We start from the raw sequence: 22,550 nt of genomic DNA, 5'->3' as shown, positions 1-22,550 counted from the left end.
TGTCTTTCTTCCTCAAGACACTATTTTAATCTTTGTACTTATGTGCCTGGTCTAATGTCTGACAGATAGTATTATATATGGTGAGTAGGTTTTGTTGAATGAATGGGTGATGAATAGTCCTTCTTTGCTGAGGCAAGCAGTGGTAAGCACAGGGCAGATGCCAATCTTAATGCTGATATGCTACTGTGCTAAATTTGGGTTGCAACCCAAGGATCTCTCAAACATTAGAACATGTTAATATTGTCTAATTTCCCCAGTGAGCATAGCACACAACTCCTGGGTGCAGATCATCCTGGAGATCTAGAATTTTTTCAGTATGTTTTTCATTCCAGTGTTGCCATGCTTACGTTTTTATTTTCTCTTTCCCTTGTCCCTGAGTATGAGCTCAGGGAATGGAATTCCTCTCTAGTATCAGTCTCAGCCAAATCTCCTTTGCAGGGAGGGTCTCCTGGTTTTCAACCCCCAAAAGTTGAAGGTGCAAGACTTGCTCTCAGCGTTTTTGCAGTCTCCATCTATGTTCTTTCCCTAGATGATCTCATCTAGTTTAATGGCTTTAAATACCATGTAAGTGTAGATGACTCCAAAACCTGTTCCTCCAGCTTTAACTCTTCACTGGAATCCAGATTTACATTTCAGTTGTCTACTTCATGTCACAACTTAGAAATCTGATAGACATCTTAAACTTAATATGACCAAAACAGATTTCGCCCATCAATATATTCCTCTCTCAGTCTTCCTCATCTCCATAAATGGCTCCATAAAATTCTTCAGGTTACTGAAATTAAAAATGTAGAATCTGTCCTTGATTCCTCTTTCTCTCACCTCTCTTTATCGTGTAAATTCTATTGAATTCACCTTCAAAATATGTCAGCATCTTATCACTTTTCATGACCTCTAGCGCTTCCACCAGAAGACAAGCTACCATCTCCTTGTACATGGGCTTATATGCAGTAGGCTCTACTGTTCTCTTCCACCTTTACCTCTCCCTAGTTCTATTCTCTATATAGACAATAGAAGATCTGCTTAAAACCATAAATTATATCATGTTACTCCTTACGGTGGCTTATGCCTGTAATCCCAGCACTTTGGGAGGCTGAGGTGGGCAGATCACAAGGTCAGGAGTTTGAGACAAGTCTGGCCAACACAGTGAAACCCCATCTCTACTAAAAATACAAAAACTTAGCTGGGTGTGGTGGTGTGCACCTGTAATCCCAGCTACTCGGGAGGCTGAGGCAGCAGAATTGCATGAACCTGGGAGGCAGAGGTTGCAGTGAGCTGATATCACACCATTGCTCTCCAACCCAGGTGACAGTGTGAGACTCTGTCTCAAACAAAACAAAACAAAACACCCCAAAACAACAACAAAAAACCCTCCAATACTTTCCATTACATTACACTAGAATAATATCCAAATTTCTTTCTTTCTTTTCTTTTTTTTTTTGAGACGGAGTCTTACTCTGTTACTCATGCCAGAGTGCAGCAGCATGATCTTGGCTCCTGCAATCTCCGCCTCCTGGGTTCAGACAATTAATTCTCTGCCTCAGCCTCCCGAGTAGCTGGGATTACAGGTGTCCACCACCACGCCTGGCTAATTTTTTTTTTTTTTTTTGTATTTTTAGTAGAAATGGGGTTTCACTATCTTGGCCAGGCTAGTTTTGAACTCCTGACCTTGTGACCCACTGCCTCAGCCTCCCAAAGTGCTGGGATTACAGGGGCACACCCCACACCTGTAACAGCTCAGAATATCCACATTTCTCATCATGATCAACATGACTTGGTTGATCTTTCCCTTTAAGTAAAAGATTTTTTTTTAAAACTAAGTACAGCTATTTAATGATACGAGATTTCAAGCTGAGCTGCCAGTTCCCTATATTCAGATTTTCAAAGGAAATGGACATAAACCTGTTTTATAACTTTTGAAACTCTTTGATAAAGTGAAAGAGTTTAGACAGTTGAGAATTTTATGAGAATAAGTATTTAGAAAAATTCATGCTGTGTGTCCCATCTGATATTCCACTGAGGAGGATGAGAAATCTTTTCCCCTCACCTCAGGAGCTTCAGTGAGGCCACTCACGAAGCTTACCATGCTATTTCTTTAGTTGAGAGGTATAGTAAACTGGCATCTTGCTTCTTCCTGGCAGATGTAGAGGATGAAAGGCAGACTGACCAGCTAACTTTTGGGAAGAAGTAAAAGAATGTGGCTACATTAGGATTGTTGGAGCAAGGTGAGGAGACGAGCTGTGGGCCATTAGAGGGTGCTATGATCTGAATATCCCCACAAATTCATGTACTGAAACTTAATCATCAATGTGATAGTACTGAGATGGGGCATTTAGGAGGTGATTATGTCACAAGGGCTCCACCCTGTTAGGTGACATTAATCACATATAAAAGGGCTGGAGAAAACTAGATAGAACATTTTTTGCCCTTCTGCCTTCTACAGTGTAAGACTGCAGCAAAGAGCATCATCTTTGAAGCAGAGAGTAGCCCTCAACAGACACCAAATCTGTTGGCACTATAATCTTGGATTCCGCAGCCTCCAGAACTGTGAGAAAAATACATTTCTGTTCCTTATAAATTATCCAGTCTCAGATATTTTGTCACAGAAGCACAAATAGACAAAGGCAGGGAGAGAGCGTGTGTGAGAGGCTGTCTTGAGACTTGACTGATAGAAATGCTGGTGGAGTGTGAAAGCTCCAGCAGCAAAAATTTCGTGGCATATGCCTAGGGGCTGAGAAAGGAGTCACAAAGGATCACCCCAAATAGAGATGCTTTCTCTCTAATGAATAGAACTGCAGGAGAGAGGGCCCAGCAGGAATCATCCAGAGCTCTGAAAATTTCACATGAAGGAGAAAGTCAGCACTAAATAATTACCAGGCCCAGAAAGCACAAAGCCAGATTCTTTTTGTACTAGTCCAAGTGAGACCTTTCCTACCCCTTTTCCAATCTCCGTATGCATTAGCCAATCTCAGAGTGGTTGAAGCTATTGTTATCTTGTTATTTTGTATGCATAAACTGGACTGGAATCTCTAATTTTTGATTTGAGGCTGTTTTGTTACTTGAAGTGATCTTGTGGCTTGAAGTACTCTTGTAACAATCTATTTGATAAGAGTGAAAAAGCATCACTCATCCTGCTGAAATTCTTAGTCTTTAGCCAGAGCAGTTTCCCCTGTGAATAAAGTTTGGTGGAGGAGAATGAATAAAATTTTGATTTGATAATATTATCAGGGATATACATACAAGGCAAAGGCTCTAATTGCTTGGGCTCCTCAACCCACATGTCACCTCCTGAGAAAGCTGCTTTCGGCTCTCAGGTGTATGGTGGCAACATTTTCTTTTCCAGTCAGTCTCCAGAAATCTAACCCTTCTATTGTCTTCATAGAATTGATTATTATCTGAAAGTATTTTGCTTTTGTTTTTGCTTATTGTCACTTACCTTCTATTGGACTGCAAGTTCCATAAAAGCTGGGATCCTGTCTGCCTAGTGACTAGAATAGTGTCCAGCAAATATAAATGCTCAATAAATATTTGATGAATGAATGAGTGAATGAATGAAAACAGTAAAAGAAATATACACCTGAAGTCAGAAAAATGCATATATATTCAACATCAATGAGATCTCTCTCTCTCTCTCTCTCTCTTTTTTTTTTGATGGAGTTTCGCTCTTGTTGCCCAGGCTGGAGTACAATGGCATGATCCCGGCTCCCGCAACCTCCACCTCCTGGGTTCAAGCGATTCTCCTGCTTCAGCCTCCCAAGTAGCTGGCACTACAGGCATGCGCCACCACGTCTGGCTAATTTTTGTATTTTTAGTAGATGGGGTTTCATCATCTTGGCCAAGCTGGTCTCGAACTTCTGACCTCACGATCCACCTGCCTCGGCTTCCCGAAGTGCTGGATTACAAGCATGAGCCACCACATCTGGCAGATCACTCTCTTTTTTTTTGCTATGTGTTATTAATTTTAATACGACTATACATTTCTGCTGTGGTAGTAACAACTTCCACGTTATTTGTATGACTAATTTTCTCAGTTGACTCTTTTATAACAAAGGCACAGTTCAAAAGGATACACCAACTTTAAAAACAGTTTTAAGCAAATGTGGAGAAAGAATATATTTGAAGTATTAAGTAGAAAACATTTAAATGTGGATCAACTTGAATGTATTTTCATTCGAGAAAATATTTTTGGAGCAAGATGGTCAACCAGGAGTCCCAATTTGTGTCTCCCTACGCAACAATTTAAAAACTATCCACTGATGAAAACAGGAGAGCTCTGGAATACTATGAAGAAAATGCAGCAACCTAGTAGAGCATAAATGACTAGGATGGCTACATAGAAAAGCACAGGAATCATTTTATCTTGTCAATCCTTCCCACTGCTTGGCATGGCGCAGTGCCAAAAGGGACACATTTACCTGCAATCTTTCCCCACTGGGGTAAAGGAGGGAAGGAGGATCTCAGCAACCTTTAACACTGAGGACTCCAGCAGCTTTTGCTGTAACCACAGACACCTGCAGCTTTTCCCACCAAAGACCCTTGCAGTTTTTGCCAATGACGATTCCAGCTGATGGAGCTATTCAGAGTCCATACCATGTGATACTCCGCTCTTACACTGGGCACAAATTTACCATACTACCTTGAAGCTGGAGCTACCATTTCTCCTACACCCATGTGGGAGCTGTTGCATGCCACCCTGCCAGCACCCTAAAACCCACCCATATATAAAATTCTTTCTCCACCTAAACCAGTTTTTAGAGTTTAGAAAAGGTTATTGCTCCTTCAAGTGTGCAGTCATCAACACGAGGCTAAAAGGAACATAAAAAACCAAGGAAACATGACATCACGAAAGAAACACAATAAATTTCCAGTAACCAACCTCAAATAATTGGATATATACAACCTACCTGACAAAGAATTCAAAATAATTATTTGAAAGAAGCTCAGTGAGCCACAAGATAACACAGACAATGCAACAATATCAGGAAAATAATACATAAACAAGTTCAAAAAAGATCCAGGAATCATAAAAAGGAACCATGCAAGAATTCTAGAGTTGAAGAATATAATTAATGAAATGAAAAATGTAATGGAGAGCCTCAACAGCAGACTTAATTGTGGGAAAGAGAGTTTCTGGGGTGCCAGTTGAGTTGGTCTCCCCTTTGTGAGACACCCATGGGAAGCCATGGGCTGCCTCTGAGGAGAAAAGTCTCCTTATTGCCTTCATGTCTTTATGCCCTGAGAGCATAACTGCTCAGCGGCATTCCACAGGTTTCTCAGGGAGATAACACTCCCTTGAAGCAGTGGAGTATAATCAAACGTCCTGGCTCCTCCTGAAATCTGCTCCCACCTGTTTCAGTCCTGATAAGTTAAAGATCTTAAGTAGTTTAGAGACATGCCTTTGCTCAAGGAAATTCACAGAAACCGCCACTGCTATACATCTTATCGAATGACTCACAAGTTCTCCTTCACTGATTAATCCTTTTCCTCATCACTTCCTCCCCCTCCCATCTGTCCTAAGAACAAAGAGCTTGTAAACCAATAAATTGGGCCAAGCCGAGAGCTCTGGGCGGTGAGCAAGCCTCCAACTGAGCAAGCCTCCGATGCTCCGGTCCGTCCCCTGGACCTACCTTTTAAATGCTTATTCTGTCTCTTTCTAACTCCCTTGTCTCTGCCGGACTTGGGGTACCCGCTGGGTAGTGTGGGGCTGGCTTCCCCAACACTTAATCAAGCAGAAGTCTGCAAACTTGACAGATCATTTGAAATTATCCAATCATAGAAGAATATAGAAAAAAGGAATGAAAAAGAGTAAAGAAAACCTATGAGATTTATGGAACACCATCAGGTAAACAAATATAAACAGAATGGTAGTCTTGGTAGGAAAATAGAGAGAAAGAGAGAGATGACAGAAAACATATTTAAGTAAAGAATGGCTGAAAACACCCCAAATCTTGGGAAGGAAACAGACATCTGGATTCACAAAACTCAAAGAACACTAAAAAATTTTCACCCAAAGAGGACTACATGAAGACAAATTATAATCAAATTGTTAAAAGTCAAGGACAAAGAGAATTTTGAAAGCAGCAAGAGAAAAGCTATCATACTTAACAGTACACCCATAAAACTATCAACAATTTTCTTAGCAAAGGTCTTGCCAGAAGAGAGTTGGGTATGTTCCATACACTGGAGAAAAATTCCAACTAAGAGTACTACATCCCACAAGACTATTTTGTTTTGTTTTAAATGAAGAAGAGGTAAAGTCTTTCTCAGACAAATACAAACTGCGAAGGTTCATCACCACCAGATCTGCCATACAGTAAATGCCTAAAAGAGTTCTTCAAATTGAAATAAAAATGTGCTACACAGCAATGAAAAAATATATGAAAGCATAGATAGCACCAGTAAGGGCAAATATGTAGACAAATACAGAATAATGTAACACTGTAATAATGGTATAGAAATTACTTTTAATTCTAATATAATAGTTAAAAGATAAAAATTTGTTAATGGATACACAATATAAAAAGAAGCAGGCCGGACGCGGTGGCTCATGCCTATAATCCCAGCACTTTGGGAGGCCGAGACGGGCGGATCACGAGGTCAGGAGATCGAGACCATCCTGGCTAACACGGTGAAACCCCATCTCTACTAAAAATACAAAAATTAGCCGGGTGTGGTGGTGGGTGCCTGTCGTCCCAGCTACATGGGAGCCTGAGGCAGGAGAATGGTGTGAACCCGGGAGGTGGAGCTTGCAGTGAGTGGAGATCACACCACTGCACTCCAACCTGGGTGACAGAGCGAGACACTGTCTCAAAAATAAAATAAAATAAAATAAAAAACAAAAAGAAGCACATTGACTACAAAGGCACAAAGTATGGGTGGGGAAAGTAAAAATGTAGAATTTTAATATGCAGTTGAAGTTAACTTGTTAATATAAAATAGATACTTAAAACTACAAGGTATTTTATATAAACCTCGAGTTATCCACAAAGAAAAAAACCTATGAAAGATACACAAATATAAAGGGAACATAAAAAATGAAGAGTTAAAGCAAACACTACAAAAATCATCAAATGACAAAGCAAGACAGCAAAAGAGGAAGAGAGTAACAAAATAACAGTAAAACAAAGAACAATTATTGCTGTATTTGACATTATTGCAAAAGGGTCCTCAGCTATCAATAATTACTTTAAATAAAAATGGATTAAACTACCCAATAAAAAGGCAAAGAGTGGCAAATAAATTAAAAACAACAAGATCCAGAGATAACGCTGTTTATAAGATATCACTTTAAGACACACATAAGATGAAACTGAAGGGATAGAAAAGATATTTCATGCAAATAGTAACCAAAAGAAATCAGGAGTGGTTATATTTATACCCAACAAAATAGAATTTAACTAAAAAACTGTCTCTAGAGACAAATAAGTCATTATATAATAATAAAAGGGCCAACTCAACAGGAAGATAAGATAATGATAAAAATATATGTGCTCAACTTCAGAATATATAAAGCAAATATTGACAGTTGAGACAATATTAATAGCAACACAATAATAGTAGGAGACTTCAATAACTGACTTAACATAATGAATAGAACATTCAGACAAAAATGAATAAAGAGTTTGCTTGAACAACACTACAGACTAAGTATACCTTTTCACCCAAGAACAGCAGAACACCCATTCTTCTCAAGGGACATGCAACATTCTCCAGGATAGGTCCCATGTTAGGTCACAAAATAAGCCTTAACACATTTAAGAAGATTGAAATTATTCCAACTATCTGTTCTGACCACAAAAATTAAACTAGAGGTCAATAACAGTAAGACAACAAAAAAATTCAGAAATACATGGAAACTAAACACATTTTGAATAATTATTGAGTCGAAGAGAAAATCAAAAGGTAATCTGAGAAGTATTTCAAGACAGATGAAAACAAAAACACAACATACCAACACTTAGAGGAATGCAGTAGTAGAGGGAAATTTATAGTGATAAATACATTAAAAGAAGAAATAACTCAAATAAACAACCTAATTTTACACCTCAAGGAACTAGGAAAAGAACAAACTAAGCCCAAAGTTAGCAGAAGGAAGGAAATAATAAAGACTAGAATATAAATAAATGATGTAGCAATAAAAAAACAATGGAAAAATGAAATAAAACTCATTGTCAGGTGTTTTAAAAAGAAAACACAATTGCTAAGCCCTTAGCTAGACTACCTCAAAAAAGAGAGAGGATTCAAATGAATAAAATCAGAAAGGAAGGAGGAAACATTACAACAATTCATCAGAAATGAAAAGGATGGTGGAATTGCATTACCATCGTGGTGGAACAGAAAGTTCCTGACTCTCCCTCCACCCTGGATGCACCAAGTACACTTCTATTCACAGATCAGTTTCCTCTGAGAGAAAGTCAGACACCAGTTGAGTGACTTCTGTCCACTGGACAACTGAGAAAACATTCATATTGAACAGGTAGAAAAGCTGTAGGTACACTTGAGCACGGACCCCAACCAGGCACTGTGCCACACAATCAAGAAAGGAATCCCCAACACCCAGCTGCTTTCTGTGCAGAGAAGGGTTTAGACTTCATATATGACACCTTAACTCTAAAGTTCTCTGTGGTTTGATTCTTAATTCACCAACTCTGTGAGCAGAGGGGACTAGACACACATGAGTCTCTCTAACCATGCGTTGATTTGATATGGATACGCAGACATTCCAAGGGGCTTTACTCCCTGGGAACAGTGCAGACTGGGCTTTAAAAAATGCAGTTTTCCTTTTCTTGTTAGGAGTGGTTTACAACATATTCTTTCAGTGGCTACTTGTTGGCCTGGCTTCTAACTAACTTGCACTGGGGAGTTAAAAATGGAGACAAATATTAACCCACTGCTCCCAACCTGAGAAGCAGATATGTACTTGCTTCCAGAGTCTTCTCTCCTGGTTCACATCAGTGATAACTCCAGGTCTATTAGTCCTTCCTGGAAGAAATGTGTGTCTGTCCACACATTGAGTGTCCCAGCTTTTATAGATTCCATCCAAGGGACTACATTCCTAGCTCTGGGAGCAAAGGAGATGGTCATATGCATGTTTGTGTAGACCACAGGAAAGAAGTAGCAGTTTTATGTGGGTGCACAAACAGTTACAAGCACTTCTTTCCTCAGGAGCAGTACAGAGAAGAGGCTTGAAAAATGCAGCCCCATTTCTCCCTGAAAGGGGCTTATGATAGTCTTTCAGTGGCTACTTGCTGGCCTGGCTTCTAACTAACCTGCACTGGGGAGTTACAGAGGAGCCAAATGTTATTCCTCTGGCAGTCTGAGAAGCAGTTTGGTACTTCCTACAGGTCATCCGAGGGATAACTCCAGGTCTATTGATGTCTTCTGGAAGGAGTTTGTCCATACATTGAACACCCCAACTTTTACAGCTTCTAACCAAGGGATTGCATCCTAAACCTCTTAGCTCTAGGAGAGGAAGGGACTAGGCATATATGAGTATCCCTAGATTACAAAACAGAGGTGGCTTTAAACAGGCATACAAACACTTCCAGGAGCTACGCCCCCTTGGAACAATGCAGAAAAGGAGCAGGAATGTGCAGCTTTCATTTTCTCTCCAGAAGGGGCTTATGAAACACATTTCCAGTGGCTATTTGATAGCTTAGCTTCTAAAAAAATTGTATTGAGGAAGTAACAAGAAACACTAAAATAGCCCTCCTGCAGCTGGAGCCAGAGCTTCACAGGCTTCTCTCTGGCTCTCCCACTCCAGTAATAAATCCAGACTTACACATTCTTCCTGGAAGAAGTTTGATCTTACACTGAGTGCCACAACTTATATAGTTCTCACCTAAGGGACTGTCTTTTTAACAACCTCACTTTGAAATTTGATGGAGCTTTGCATTTCTGAGTGACATTAGACCACAGAAAACAAGGAAGTGGACATACATATGATGGACCTGTTTCCAGCAGCTATCTTCGCGGGATCAGAGGGTGCAGCTTGAATGTGAGTACCGGCATTTGCCACAGATTCTGTCCTTGACTTACTGCAGAAAGAGTGGGAGATAAATGCCTGTGCTTAGCTTCACCATGAAGATAGAAAGAACTGAAACACACACCCAATAGCCCAACCTTTCCAGCTACATCTAGAGAGTTTGGCTCCTACTTTACTGATCTCGGGCTATAACAGGATGTGGTTCATTCTAAGCCCCAGGGGCCCACCAAACACAGAGATTTAAGAAATAGCTTTAAATATCTCTCCAGATGGATTGGTGTTGCACTTCTACACAAGGCTTTTGTGATATTTCTACACAAGATACTTTTGACAAGACTTGGAGAGGTAGTTATCTTATCTAACGCATAGAAACCAACAGAGAGTCATTGACAATGAAGAAACAAGGAAATATATTCTAAATAAAAGAACAAAATAAATCTCCAGAAACTGACAATGAATGAAGGGAAATAAGTGATTTACTCAACAGGAAGTTGAAAATAATGGTCACAAAAATAGTCACCAAGATCAAGAGAGCAATATAAGGACAAACTGAGAATTTTAACGAAGAGATAAAAACTATTGAAAAAAATCAAACAGAAATTGTGGAGCTGAAGAATAGGGTAACTAAACTGAAAATTTCAGTAGAGGAGTTCAACAACAGAATAGCACAAACAGAAGACAGGATCAGTGAACTTAAAGATAGATCATCAGAAATCATACAATCTGAGGTGGAAAAAGAAAAAAAGAGTAAAAAAGGGTGAGGATAGTTTAAGAAACTTGTGGGACACCATCAAGTGTAACAACTTTTGCATTACTAGTGATTCAGAAAGAGCAGAGAGAGACAAAGAGACAGAAAACATATTTAAAAAATAATGGCAGAAAACTTTCCAAGCCTCAGGAAGAAAATAGAAATCCAGATTATGGAAGCCCACAGGATACCAAATGAATCTAAATAATGGAGCAATATGGAGACATACCATAATAAAATTGTTGAGTCAAAGACAAAGTGTGTTTTGAAAGCTGCAAGGAAAAGCAAATTTTTATGTGCAAGGAAATCCCCATATGATTATCAGTAGATTTTTCAGCAGATATGTCACAGACCAGAAGACAGTGAAATAATATATTCAAAATCCCAAAAGAAAATAATTGGCAACCCAAAATACTATACCCAGCAATATTAGCTTTCACAAGTGAAGGGGTGATAATAACTTTCTCAGACAAACAAAAGCTGAGAGATTTTATTACCACTTGCTCTGCCTTATAAGAAATGCTAAAGGGAGCTCTTTGAGCTGAAAAAAAGTGGGCACTAATTAGCTACATAAAAACATATAAAAGTATAAAATTCACTGGTAAATATATGTACATTGTCAAATTGAGAACACTGTAATACTGAAATGGCAGTGGGAAAATAAAATATGTCTCTATTATAATGGTTAAAATCAAATATATTAAAATAAAGCTGTAATAATTTGTAAAGGATGCAGATTATTTTAAAAATTTAAATTGTCCACCAAAACACAAAATGTGAAAGGAGGAGTAAAAGTGTAGAGTTTGTGTGTGAAATTGAAATTAAGTTGTCACCACCTTAAACTAGCCAGTTATCAGTATAAGATGTTTTATGTAAGCCTCAGGGTAACCACAAAGCAAAAGCCTGTAATAGATATAGAAAAGATAAAAATAAAAGGATACCACTAAAGAAAGTTATCAAATCCAAAGGAAAAAAGCAATAGAGAAAGAAAGGAACAAATGATCTACAAAACAAAAAAAAAATATATAAAAAATAATACTAGTAAGTTCTTACCTATCAATAATTACTTTGAATGTAAATGGTTTAAATTGTCTAATGAAAAGGCAGAGAGTGAGTGAATGGATTTAAAAAAGATCCAACTATATGCAGCCTACAAGAGACTCACTTCACCTTAAAGGAAACTCCTAGACTGAAAGTGAAGGTGTAAAAAAAGATATTCCAGCTGGGCACTGTGGCTCACACCTGCAATCCCAGCACTTTGGGAGGCCAAGATGGGCAGATCACAAGACCAGGAGATCGAGACCATCCTGGCCAATATGATGAAACCCTGTCTCTATTAAAATACAAAAAATTAGCCAGGCATGGTGGTGCATGCCTGTAGTCCCAGCTACTCGGGAGACTGAGACAGAGGAATCTGTTGAACCCAGGAGGTGGAGATTGCAGTGAGCCAAGATAGCACCACTGCATTCCAACCTGGCAACAGAGTAAGACTGCATCTCAATATATATATATATATATGTATATATATATATATATATATATATATATATATATGTATATACATATATATGTATATATATATGTGTATATATATATGTGTATATATATGTGTATATATATGTGTGTATATATATATATATGTATTCCATGCAAATGGAAACAAACAAAAAGAACTGGAGTAGCTATACTTATTTCAGAGAAAATAGACTAAATTTAGGTCAAAAACTATATAAAGAAACAAAAAAAGTCATTATATAGTGGTAAAGAGATCAATTTGTTGAGAGTATCTAACAAGAGTAAATATATATACATCCAACATTGAAACACCTAAATATATGAAGCAAACATTAATAAATCTTGAGGAGACATATAGCAGAACACAATAATAGTAGGAGATTTCAATAACCCACTTTCAACATTGGAAAGATTAGCCAGACAGAAAATCAAAAAGGAAACATTAGACTTGAACTGCACTTCAGATCAAATGGACCTAACAGATATACAGAACTTTCTACCCAACAACAATAGAATACACATTCTTTTCAACTGCACACAGAAGATTCTCCAGGAGAGACTGGATTGTATGTTAAGCCACAAAACAAGTCTTAACAAATTTAAGAAGATTGAAATTATATCAGGTATCTTTTCTTACCCCAATGGTATGAAGCTAGAAATAAATAACAGGAACAATCATGGAAAATTAACAAATACGTGGAAATAAAACAATGTGCTCCTGAATAATTATTGGGTCAAAGAATAAATTAAAGGGGAAATTAAAAAATGAGAGAAATAAACATGGAAACACAACATACCAAAATTTATGGAATGCAGAAAAAGCAATTCTAAGAGGGAAGTTTTTAGCAATAAATGCCTATATCAAAAAAAGAAAAAGAGTCAGGTGGTGATGATGTGTGCCTATCATCCTAGTCACTGTAGAGGCATGGGTGGGAGCATTGCTTGAGTCCAGGAGTTTGAGACTAGCATAAACAACATAGCAAGACTCCATTTCAAAAAGAAAAAGAAGACAGATGTCGAATAAACACTTTATTAGTCTGTTTTCACACTGCTATGAAGAACTACCTGAGACTGGGTAAATTATGAAGAAAAGAGGTTTAATTGACTCACACTTCCCCAGGCTTAATAGGAAATACGACTGGGAAGCCTCAGGAAACTTACAATCGTTGTAGAAGGTGAAGGGGAAGCAAGCACGTCTTACCATGATAGAGCAGGAGAGAGAGAGAGAGAGAAGAAAGGAAGTGCCACACACTTTCAAACAACCAGGTATCGTGAGAACTCACTCACTATCATGAGAACAGCAAGGTGGGCAGTCCGGGGTTGATGATTCAATCACCTCCCATCAGGCCCCTCCCCTGACATGTGGGAATTACAATTTGAGATGAGATTTGGGTGGGGGCACAGAGCCATAGCATATCCACAACCTGATGTTACACCTCAAGGAACTAGAAACAGAATAACAAACGAAGCCTAAAGTTAGCAGAATGAAGGAAAGAAAATAACAAAGATCAGAGCAGAAATAAATAAATAGAGAATAGAAAAGATCAATGGAACTAAGAATTGGTTTTTTAAAAGGTAAACAGCTGGGCGTGGTAGTTTATGCCTGTAATCCCAGAACTTTGGGAGGCTAAGGTGGGTGGATTACTTGAGGTCAGGAGTTTGAGACCAGCCTGGCCAACACGGTGAAATCCTGTCTCCACTCAAAATACAAAAATTAGCTTGACATGGCAGCATGTGCCTATAATCTCAGCTACTTGGGAGGCTGAAGCAGGAGAGTTGCTTGAACCCAGGAGACAGAGGTTCCAGTGAACCGAGATTGCACCATGGCACTCCAGCCTGGGCGACAGAGTAAGTCTTCATCTCAAAAAACAAAAACAAAAAACAAAAACAAACAATAAATTTCCAAACCCTTCTCTAGACTAAGAAAAAAAGAGAAAAGAGTCAGATAAATAAAAGCAGGGATAAGAGTCATCACCATTAATAACATAGAAATACAAAGGATCATAAAAGACTACTATAAACAATATATTCCAATGAATTGAGCAACCTAGAAGAAATGGATAAATTCCTAGAAACATATAACATAACAAGACTGAGTCATAAATAAATTGGAAATTTGAACAGGCCAATAATGAGTAAGAAGATCGAGTCATTATTAAAAGTGTCCTGTCAGAGAAAAGCCCAGGGCCATATGGCTTCACATCAGAATTCTACCAAATATTTAAGGAGAGCTTTTAACAATCCTTCTCAAGTTTATTCAAAAAATTGAAGAGGAGGAAATACTTCCAAATTCCCTTTGCAAGGTGAGCATTACCCTAGTACCAAAACTAGACAAAGACAATACAAAAAACCACAGGCCAATATCACTAATGAACATAGATGCAAAAATTCTCAAAAAATACTAGCCAATCATATTCAACAGCATATTCCAAGGATCATTCACCATGATGAAGTGGGATTTATCCTTGGGATGTATGGTTGGTTTAAAATACAGAAATCAATACATGTAATTCACCAGATTAATACAATGAAGGATAAAAATCTTATGACCATTTCAGTAGTGAGTCAGACAAGGCATTTGATAAAATTTAACATCCTTTCATGGTAAAAACTGTCAACAAATTAGGTTTAGAAGGAATGCTCTCTCGCCCGGCTAATTAGCCAGGCATGGTGGCAGGCACCTGTAGTCCCAGCTACTTGGGAGGCTGAGGCAGGAGAATGGCATGAACCCGGGGGGCAGAGCTTGCAGTGAGCGGAGATTGCGCCACTGCCCTCCAGCCTGGGAGACAGAGTGAGACTCTGTCTCAAAAAAAAAAAAAAGAGATGGAATGCTCCTCAACACAATAAAGACCCTATATTATAAGCCCACTACTAATGTCGTACTCAACTGTGAAAAGTTGAAGGCTTTTCTTCTTATATCAGGAATAAGACACGAATGTCTTCTCTTACCATTTTTGTTCCACATGATACCGGATACCCTAACCAGATCAATTAGACTAGAGAAACATAAAAAGCATTGAAATAGGAATGGATGAAGTAAAATTTTCTCTGTTTGCTGATGATACAATCTTATGTATAAAAAATCCTGCAGATACCACCAAAAACTATTAAAATGGAATGAATTTAGTAAAGTTGCAGGATATGAAGTTAGCTTACAAAAATCAGAAGCATTTCTATGCACTAGCAATAAACTGAAAAAGAAATTAAGAAAAAATCCTATTTATAATAGCATAAAAAATAAAATACTTAGGAGTAAAGTTAACCGGGGAAGTGAAAGATCTGTATACTGAAACATAAAACACTGATGAAAGAAATTGAAGAGGACACAAATAAATGGAAAAATATCTTATGTTCATGGATTGGAAAAATAAATATTGTCAAAATATCCAAACTATCCAAAGTAATCTACGGATTTCATGTAACTCCTATAAGAATTCCAATATCACTCTTCACAGAAATAGAAATAAAATCCTAAAATTCATGTGGAATCACAAAGGACCCTGAATAACTAAAGCCATTTTGACTGAAAAGAACACAGCTGTATGTATCACACTACTGGATTTCAAAATATATTACAAAACGATAGCAATCAAAACAGCATGGTTCTGGCAAAAAAAAAAAAAAAAAAAACAGACACATTGACCAATGGAGTAGGATTGAAAGCCCATATATAAAACTACACATCTGTGGTCAATTGATTTTTGACAAAGTGACAAGAATACACAGTGGGGAAAAGATAGTCTCCTCAATAAATGAGGTTGGAAAAACTGGGTATCCACATGCAGAAGAATGAAATTTGATCCTCTTCTTACACCATATGTAAAGTTAAATCAAAATATATTAAATATTTAAATGCAAGACCTGAAATCATAAAACTCTTAGAAGGACACATAGGAAAAGAGCTTCTTGACACTGGTTTGGGTAATGACTTATAGAAAATTACACCAAAAGCACAGGCAAGAATTCAGCTAAATAAAAATAGACAAATGGGATTGCATCAAAATAAAAAGCTGCAAAGCAAAGAAAACAACCAGCAGAATGGAAATTGGGAGAATTCCATTCTCTCAAATTCATAAACCACATATGTAATAAGTGTTTATTTCCAAAATATATAAGGAACTTTGGCTGGGTGCCCTGGCTCACGCCTGTAATCTCGACATTTGAGGATGCCAAGGCAGAAAGATTGCATGAGCCCAGTAGTTTGAGACTAGCCTGGGCAACATAGTGAAACTCTGTCTGTACAAAAAATAAAAAAAAATCTAACTGGGTGTGGCAGTGCATGCCTGTAGTCCCAGCTACCCGGAAGGCTGAGGTGGGAAGATTGGATCATCCTTCCTACTTTGAGGCTCCAGTGAGCTGTAATGGTGCTACTGCACTCCAGCCTGGGTGACATAGTGAGACCCCATCTGAAAAAATAAATAAATAAATAAAACAAATAATAAAAATATAAGGAACTTATTCAACTATATTGCAAAAACAAACAAAAAACCCAAATAACCTGATTTTAAAATGGGCAAAGGACCTGAATAACATCTCTCAAAATAATACAAAAAGTGTATGAAAATATGTTTAATATCACAAATCAACTGAGAAATGCAAATCAAAACCACAATGAGATATCACCTTACATGTGTTAGAATGGCTGTTACCAAAAAGATGAAGGATAACAAGTGTTGGCAAAAATACAGAAAAAAGCAACTCTTTCACTCTGTTGACAGGAATATAAATTACAGAAAACAGTATAAAGATTTCTCAGAAAATTAAAAACACACCTACCTTATGTTCCAGTAATTCCACTTTTAGGTGTATATTCAAAGGAAATGAAATTAGTATCCTGAAGAGATATCTGCACTCCCACGTTCATTGAAAATTATTCACAATAGCCAGGACATGAAAACAATCTAAAACCCCATTAACAGATGAATGAACAAAGAAAATGTGGTGTGCATACACAATGGAATATGATTCAGTCTTAGAAAAGGTGATTCTGCCATTTGCAACAACATAGACAGAACTGGAGGACATTATACTATGTGAAATACTCCAGACAGAAATACATGTATTATATGATCTCACTTACTTGTGGAATCTAAAAAAACAAACCCACAGAAGTAGAGAGTAGATTGGTGGTTGCCAGGGTTCGGGAAGGGGAAATGGGGAGATATTGGTCAAGGGGTATGAAGTTTCAGTTATGCTAAGTGAACATGCTTTGGAAACCTAATGTATGGTAGTATGAGTATAGTAAACAATACTGCACTGTATACTTGAACTTTCATCAGAGGGTAGATCTTAAGTGTTCTCACTATACATGAAAAAACTGAAAATAGGAACTATGTGAGGTGGTAGATATATTTTAAAAGGAAATATTTTTACTTTCAACATGGTCTTATAGGGACCTCTTTTTGATGTTGGTGTTAGACTCACATATGCCTTGGGTACCTCGGGGTGGCAGACAGACTGTAAAGTGGCCCTGCCTGTCCCTCAACCCTGGTATTGGGCCTTTGTGTAACCTCCTTCTTCTGAGTGTTGTTGGTGACTGTGACTTGCTGCTAGCCAATAGAATATGGCAAAGGTGATAGGCTGTCACTCCAATGATTGTGTTATGTTATTTAAGACCCCGTCTTGTTAGCAGACTCCCTGTAGAGACTGCTGACTTGACGTGAGTGGCCATGCTGAAACAGCTCACTTGGCAGAGACTGTGAGAGACCTCTAGGACCAGAGAGCAGCCTCCCACCAACACCCAGCAAGAAACAGGGGCTCTCAGTCCTGCTTCGGAAGGCCCCTCAACCACAGGATAAGGAATTCTCTCACTGGAAATACAAAACCCGCTTAAACAATTATCATTTACATCTTGGGATTCATGGAGGATCTAAGTAGAGATTTGGATGGAGAGGTAGAAAAGGTATTTGATTTTGAAGGGATTTGTGCGCAAAGGCAGCAAGGTAAGCGTGGATGTGTGACAGGGAAGTGCTGACACAGAATTCTTTGGTGTCACTATTTTTCCTAGGTATCTCCTATACTTGTCTCTGCATTTAAAGTTTTGAGAATGTTCTGATGGGAAGAGGAGCATTCATATGGCCTGAGGATAGAACTCAGTCACAGAGACCCAGACAAATCATAGACATTGATACTAACCATGGCAGCATGCAGGCAAAACTGGACAAGGCAAATTAGAGTAGTTTGCAGGCCTAATGGTAACTGACACTAGTAGAAATTTGCATCCTGTCTGAGCCAAGAGCACACCTCTCCTCTTTAGCCTGAGCATCCTCCTCTTTAAGTGAGCTCTGGTTCAGATGCAGAGCCTGACCACTCTTTAGCACTCCTAGGAAAGATTAAAAGCAGGACTGTGGCTAGGGGCAGGGAGGAGGCCAGGGACCAAGGCACTCAAGTGGGGACTGCAGGAGGGGTCAGAATGCAAGCAGCACTGAGGGTCTTCTTCATGTTGCTCTTTAGCCTGCTGAGTCTTCTGGGGATTGCAGCAAATGGCTTCATTGTGCTGGTGCTGGGCAGGGAGTGGCTGCGATATGGCAGGCTGCTACCCTTGGACATGATCCTCATTAGCTTGGGTGACTTCCGCTTCTACCTGCAGTTGGTTGGGACAGGGTGCAACTTCTATCACTCTGCCCATGTGGTCAAGCACTCTGGGGGTCTCAGCCAACAGTTCTTCTATCTACACTGGCACTTCCTGAACTCAGTCACCTTCTGGTTTTGCAGCTGGCTCAGCGTCCTGTTCTGTGTGAAGATTGCTAACATCACCCACCCCATCTTCCTGTGGCTGAAGTGGAGGTTCCCAGGGTGGGTGCCCTGGCTCCTGTTGGGCTCTGTCCTGATCTCCTTCATCATAGCCCTGCTGTTGTTTTGGGTGAACTACTCTGCATATCAACAATTTTTAATTAGAAAATTTTCTGGGAACATGACCTACGAGTGGAATACAACGACAGAAATTTACTATTTCCCGTTCGTGCAACTGGTCATCTGGTCAATTCCTTGTTCTGTTTTTCTGGTCTCAATTATGCTGCTAATTAATTCTCTGAGGAGGCATACTTGGAGAATGCAGCACAACGGCCACAGCCTGCAGGACCCCAGCACCCAGGCTCACACCAGAGCTCTGAAGTTCCTCATCTCCTTTCTCATTCTTTATGTTCTGTCCTTTCTGTCCCTGATCATTAATGCCACAAAATTTATCTCCATGCAGAACGACTTTTACTGGCCATGGCAAATTGCAGTCTACCTGAGCGTATCTGTCCATCCCTTCATTCTCATCTTCAACAACCTCAAGCTTCAAAGTGTGTTCTGGCAGCTCCTGCTGTTGGCAAGGGGCTTCTGGGTGGCCTAGATGGCATGGTCTCCTTATCTAGACTCCCGGAAAAGAAAGGTGAGGATGGCAGAGCTGTGGCCCACCGACATGGAGGTGTTTTCATAGGTAGATGAATACTGGGTCGTGCTATGGGGTGCCTCCTCTGGGAAGCGGAGGAGACAAGGAATTCTGGGAACTCTCAGCATGCTTCCCTTCTGTGGAATATTATTAAGATGCAATCCCATGGATTCCAGAGAGCCAGTCTTGCTCAGAAGTTCAGAAGATGTTAATACCATGCCATGCTATCTTTATGTTTGTATCCCTTTGTTATGTGGAAGGCTTCGGTTAACAGTGTTGATTAACTGTGCCGTTCCATCTCCACTGCCTTTCAGAAAGTTAAGAGCAAGTATTTGTCTCTATGGCTGAACTGAGATGTGGATAGGGAAGCGACAGCCTTCTTGAGGACAAATGTCATGGTTACTATGAGAGCCCCAAGGGACAGGCAGTTGTGGCAGGCAGTGGCCTGGGCTGTGAGTTCTGATTGCCCTTTACTGCATGAAGATACTTTGTCTCCACACAAACTGGGATAATCTGGTTTTAATTTTATTAAGTGTACTGGAAGATTTCTTTACACCACCCGGTCTGTTTTCTCATGAACATTTCTGACTTCAATTTTCTCTTCTCTGAAGTCTGAGTAGTAGCCAGACTTTTTTCTTGTTTATCATTCCTTTAGAGAAAAGACACATTGTGGCTTTCTTTTCTTCCTTAAGCATATGTCACAGAGTCACATCTGCATGGAATAAACATGTACTTTTCAATCTGAAAAAGACTTAGGAATTTCATTAGACTGAAAGTGGTGATGTCTGTAATCCTAACACTTTGGGAGGCTGAGGCAGGCAGACTGCTCAAGCTCAGGAGTTCAAGAGCAGCCTGGGCAAGATAGTGAGACCTCCTCTCTACTAAAAATTCAAAAAAAAAAAAAAAAAGATCACCCAGGTGTGGTGGTGTACACCTGTGGTCCTAGATACTCGTGAGTCTGAGGTGGGAGGATCACTTGAGCCCAGGAGATAGAGGCTGCAATGAGCTGTGATCGCAACAATGTACTCCAGCCTGGGCAACACAGTGAGACCCTGTCTTAAAAAAAATCATTAGTTTGTATCTAAACACTACTTAAATGTCGTTTTAAAAGGAACCACCCTGTTCAAAATTTTATGTTTAAATACTGTTTTAAAATAACTTGCTCCAATTACTATGCAAATGATTTTAGAAATAATTTTGGAAAAAAATTTATTTAGAGATGAGTGCCTCTAAGATAGCTTAAACGTTTTTGCTAAAGGGCATCAATGTGCAAATTTCAGAGACTAGCTTGCAGCTGAATTCCTGTTAGAAAGAAAGTGTAATTTCCTCTAAGAGTGAAGGTTTCCTTATTGATTAGGGGATGCACCGATGAGTGGATGAATACTCACGAACAGTAATCTTTGGGCACATGGCTCTACATTTTTAATTTAAGCATTTATTTTTAAAAATAGGTAATATATTTTCATGGCTGAAAATTCAAAACCTATTGAAGAGTATGTATAGAAAATCTCCTTCCTATCTGTTCCATCCTGAGGCATTCTTACCAGTTTTATGTCTATCCTTGCAGAGATATTTTATTCTATACCGAAAGCCCCTAATACTTAATGAACCAGTCAACTAACTTACACACTGGTATATTCTATACTAGTACCTAACTAGCTACCAGTCAAATAACTTATAATGTCTCCATCTTTCCACACAATGGTTGCAGAATACACACATTGCCTTGCTCCTTGCTCTTTTCACCTTATAACATATCTTGGAGAGCTATGTATGTGGACATGCATAGTATTTCCTCACTTTAAAAATTTTGCACTGATGTATCACAATTTCTTTAGCCATGTGTTTGTGGTCATTTAGGTTACTTCCTGTTTTTTGTTGTTATAATAATGCTATAATGAATAATCTTCTGCATATGTAATTTTGCACATGTGCAAAGTAATTATAGGATAAGTCTCATGAAATGGAATTACTCAGTTAAATGGAACGTGCATTTCTAATTTTGACAGATATCACCCTTTATTGGTTTGCATCAATTTACTTTTCCACCAGCAATTTATTAGAGAACTTTTTTCACACTTTTTGTTTTTTCTAATCTGTTAGGCTAAAAAAAAAAAAACACATTAGCTGTCATTTGCATGACTCTTACTATGAGTGAGTGTTTATAATTATTTTATTTGGTTAGAGCCATTTATGTTTATTTCCTGAGAACAGTCTGTATCTTTTTTGGATTTGATTTTGGCCTTTTTCTTATTGGTTTTGAGGAGCCCTTTATATCCTAGAGGAATTAGCTCTTTATTTGTGATATAAACAGCAAAGCAATTCCCTACTCCCAGTGTTTTTTATTTCATTTTTTCTTAATTCTAATGTTAGTTTTAAAAGCTGTTTTATTTTGAAATAATGATAGACTCACATGAAGTTGCAAAAATAGCATAAATCTTCATCCAGCTTCCCCCAGTGGTGACATCTTATATAGCTGTGGTATAACAAAACTAGAAAATTGACATTGCTACAATTACTGTTAGTCTACGGAACTTATTCAATTTTCACTACTTTAAAAACTTATATTTGTGTGCTTGTGTGCTTGTGTGTGTAGTTTTGTGCAATTTTATCCTATTTAGAGACTTGTGTAATTACAATCAAGATACAGAACCATTCCATCAACATAAAAGAACTCCTTCATGCTTTGCATTTGTACCTACTTCCTTTGTGGTTTGTCCCCACCCAAATTTCGTCTCCAATTGTAATCCCCTTGCATTGAGAGAGAGACCTGGTGGTATGTTATTGAATCATGGGGGTTGTTTCTCCTGTGATATTCTCATGATAGTGAATTCTCACAAGATCTGATGGTTTAAAACTGTGGTACTTCCTTCTTTGCTGTCTCTCTCCTGCTGTCATGTGAAGAAGGTACTTTCCTCCCTTTCACC

At 38.7% G+C, this 22,550-nt stretch overlaps 1 protein-coding gene across 1 annotated transcript; it reads left to right on the top strand.

Annotated features, from left to right (window-relative positions):
- The first annotated feature begins 18,660 nt into the window (after positions 1-18,660).
- Positions 18,661-19,584, top strand: TAS2R41 (taste 2 receptor member 41). The gene has a single exon (XM_017895269.1). The coding sequence runs from the start codon at positions 18,661-18,663 to the stop codon at positions 19,582-19,584; it is 924 nt and encodes a 307-aa protein (XP_017750758.1).
- Positions 19,585-22,550: the final 2,966 nt, after the last annotated feature.

This window comes from Rhinopithecus bieti, unplaced genomic scaffold (genome assembly GCF_001698545.2).
Source record: "Rhinopithecus bieti isolate Rb0 unplaced genomic scaffold, ASM169854v2 scaffold_26569, whole genome shotgun sequence".
NCBI classification, from domain to species: domain Eukaryota; kingdom Metazoa; phylum Chordata; class Mammalia; order Primates; family Cercopithecidae; genus Rhinopithecus; species Rhinopithecus bieti.
This window is presented reverse-complemented; position numbering and strand designations above follow the sequence as displayed.

Coding starts and splice junctions, on each gene's coding strand:
- TAS2R41 (XM_017895269.1), top strand. CDS start 18,661: ATGCAAGCAGCACTGAGGGTCTTCTTCATGTTGCTCTTTAGCCTGCTG.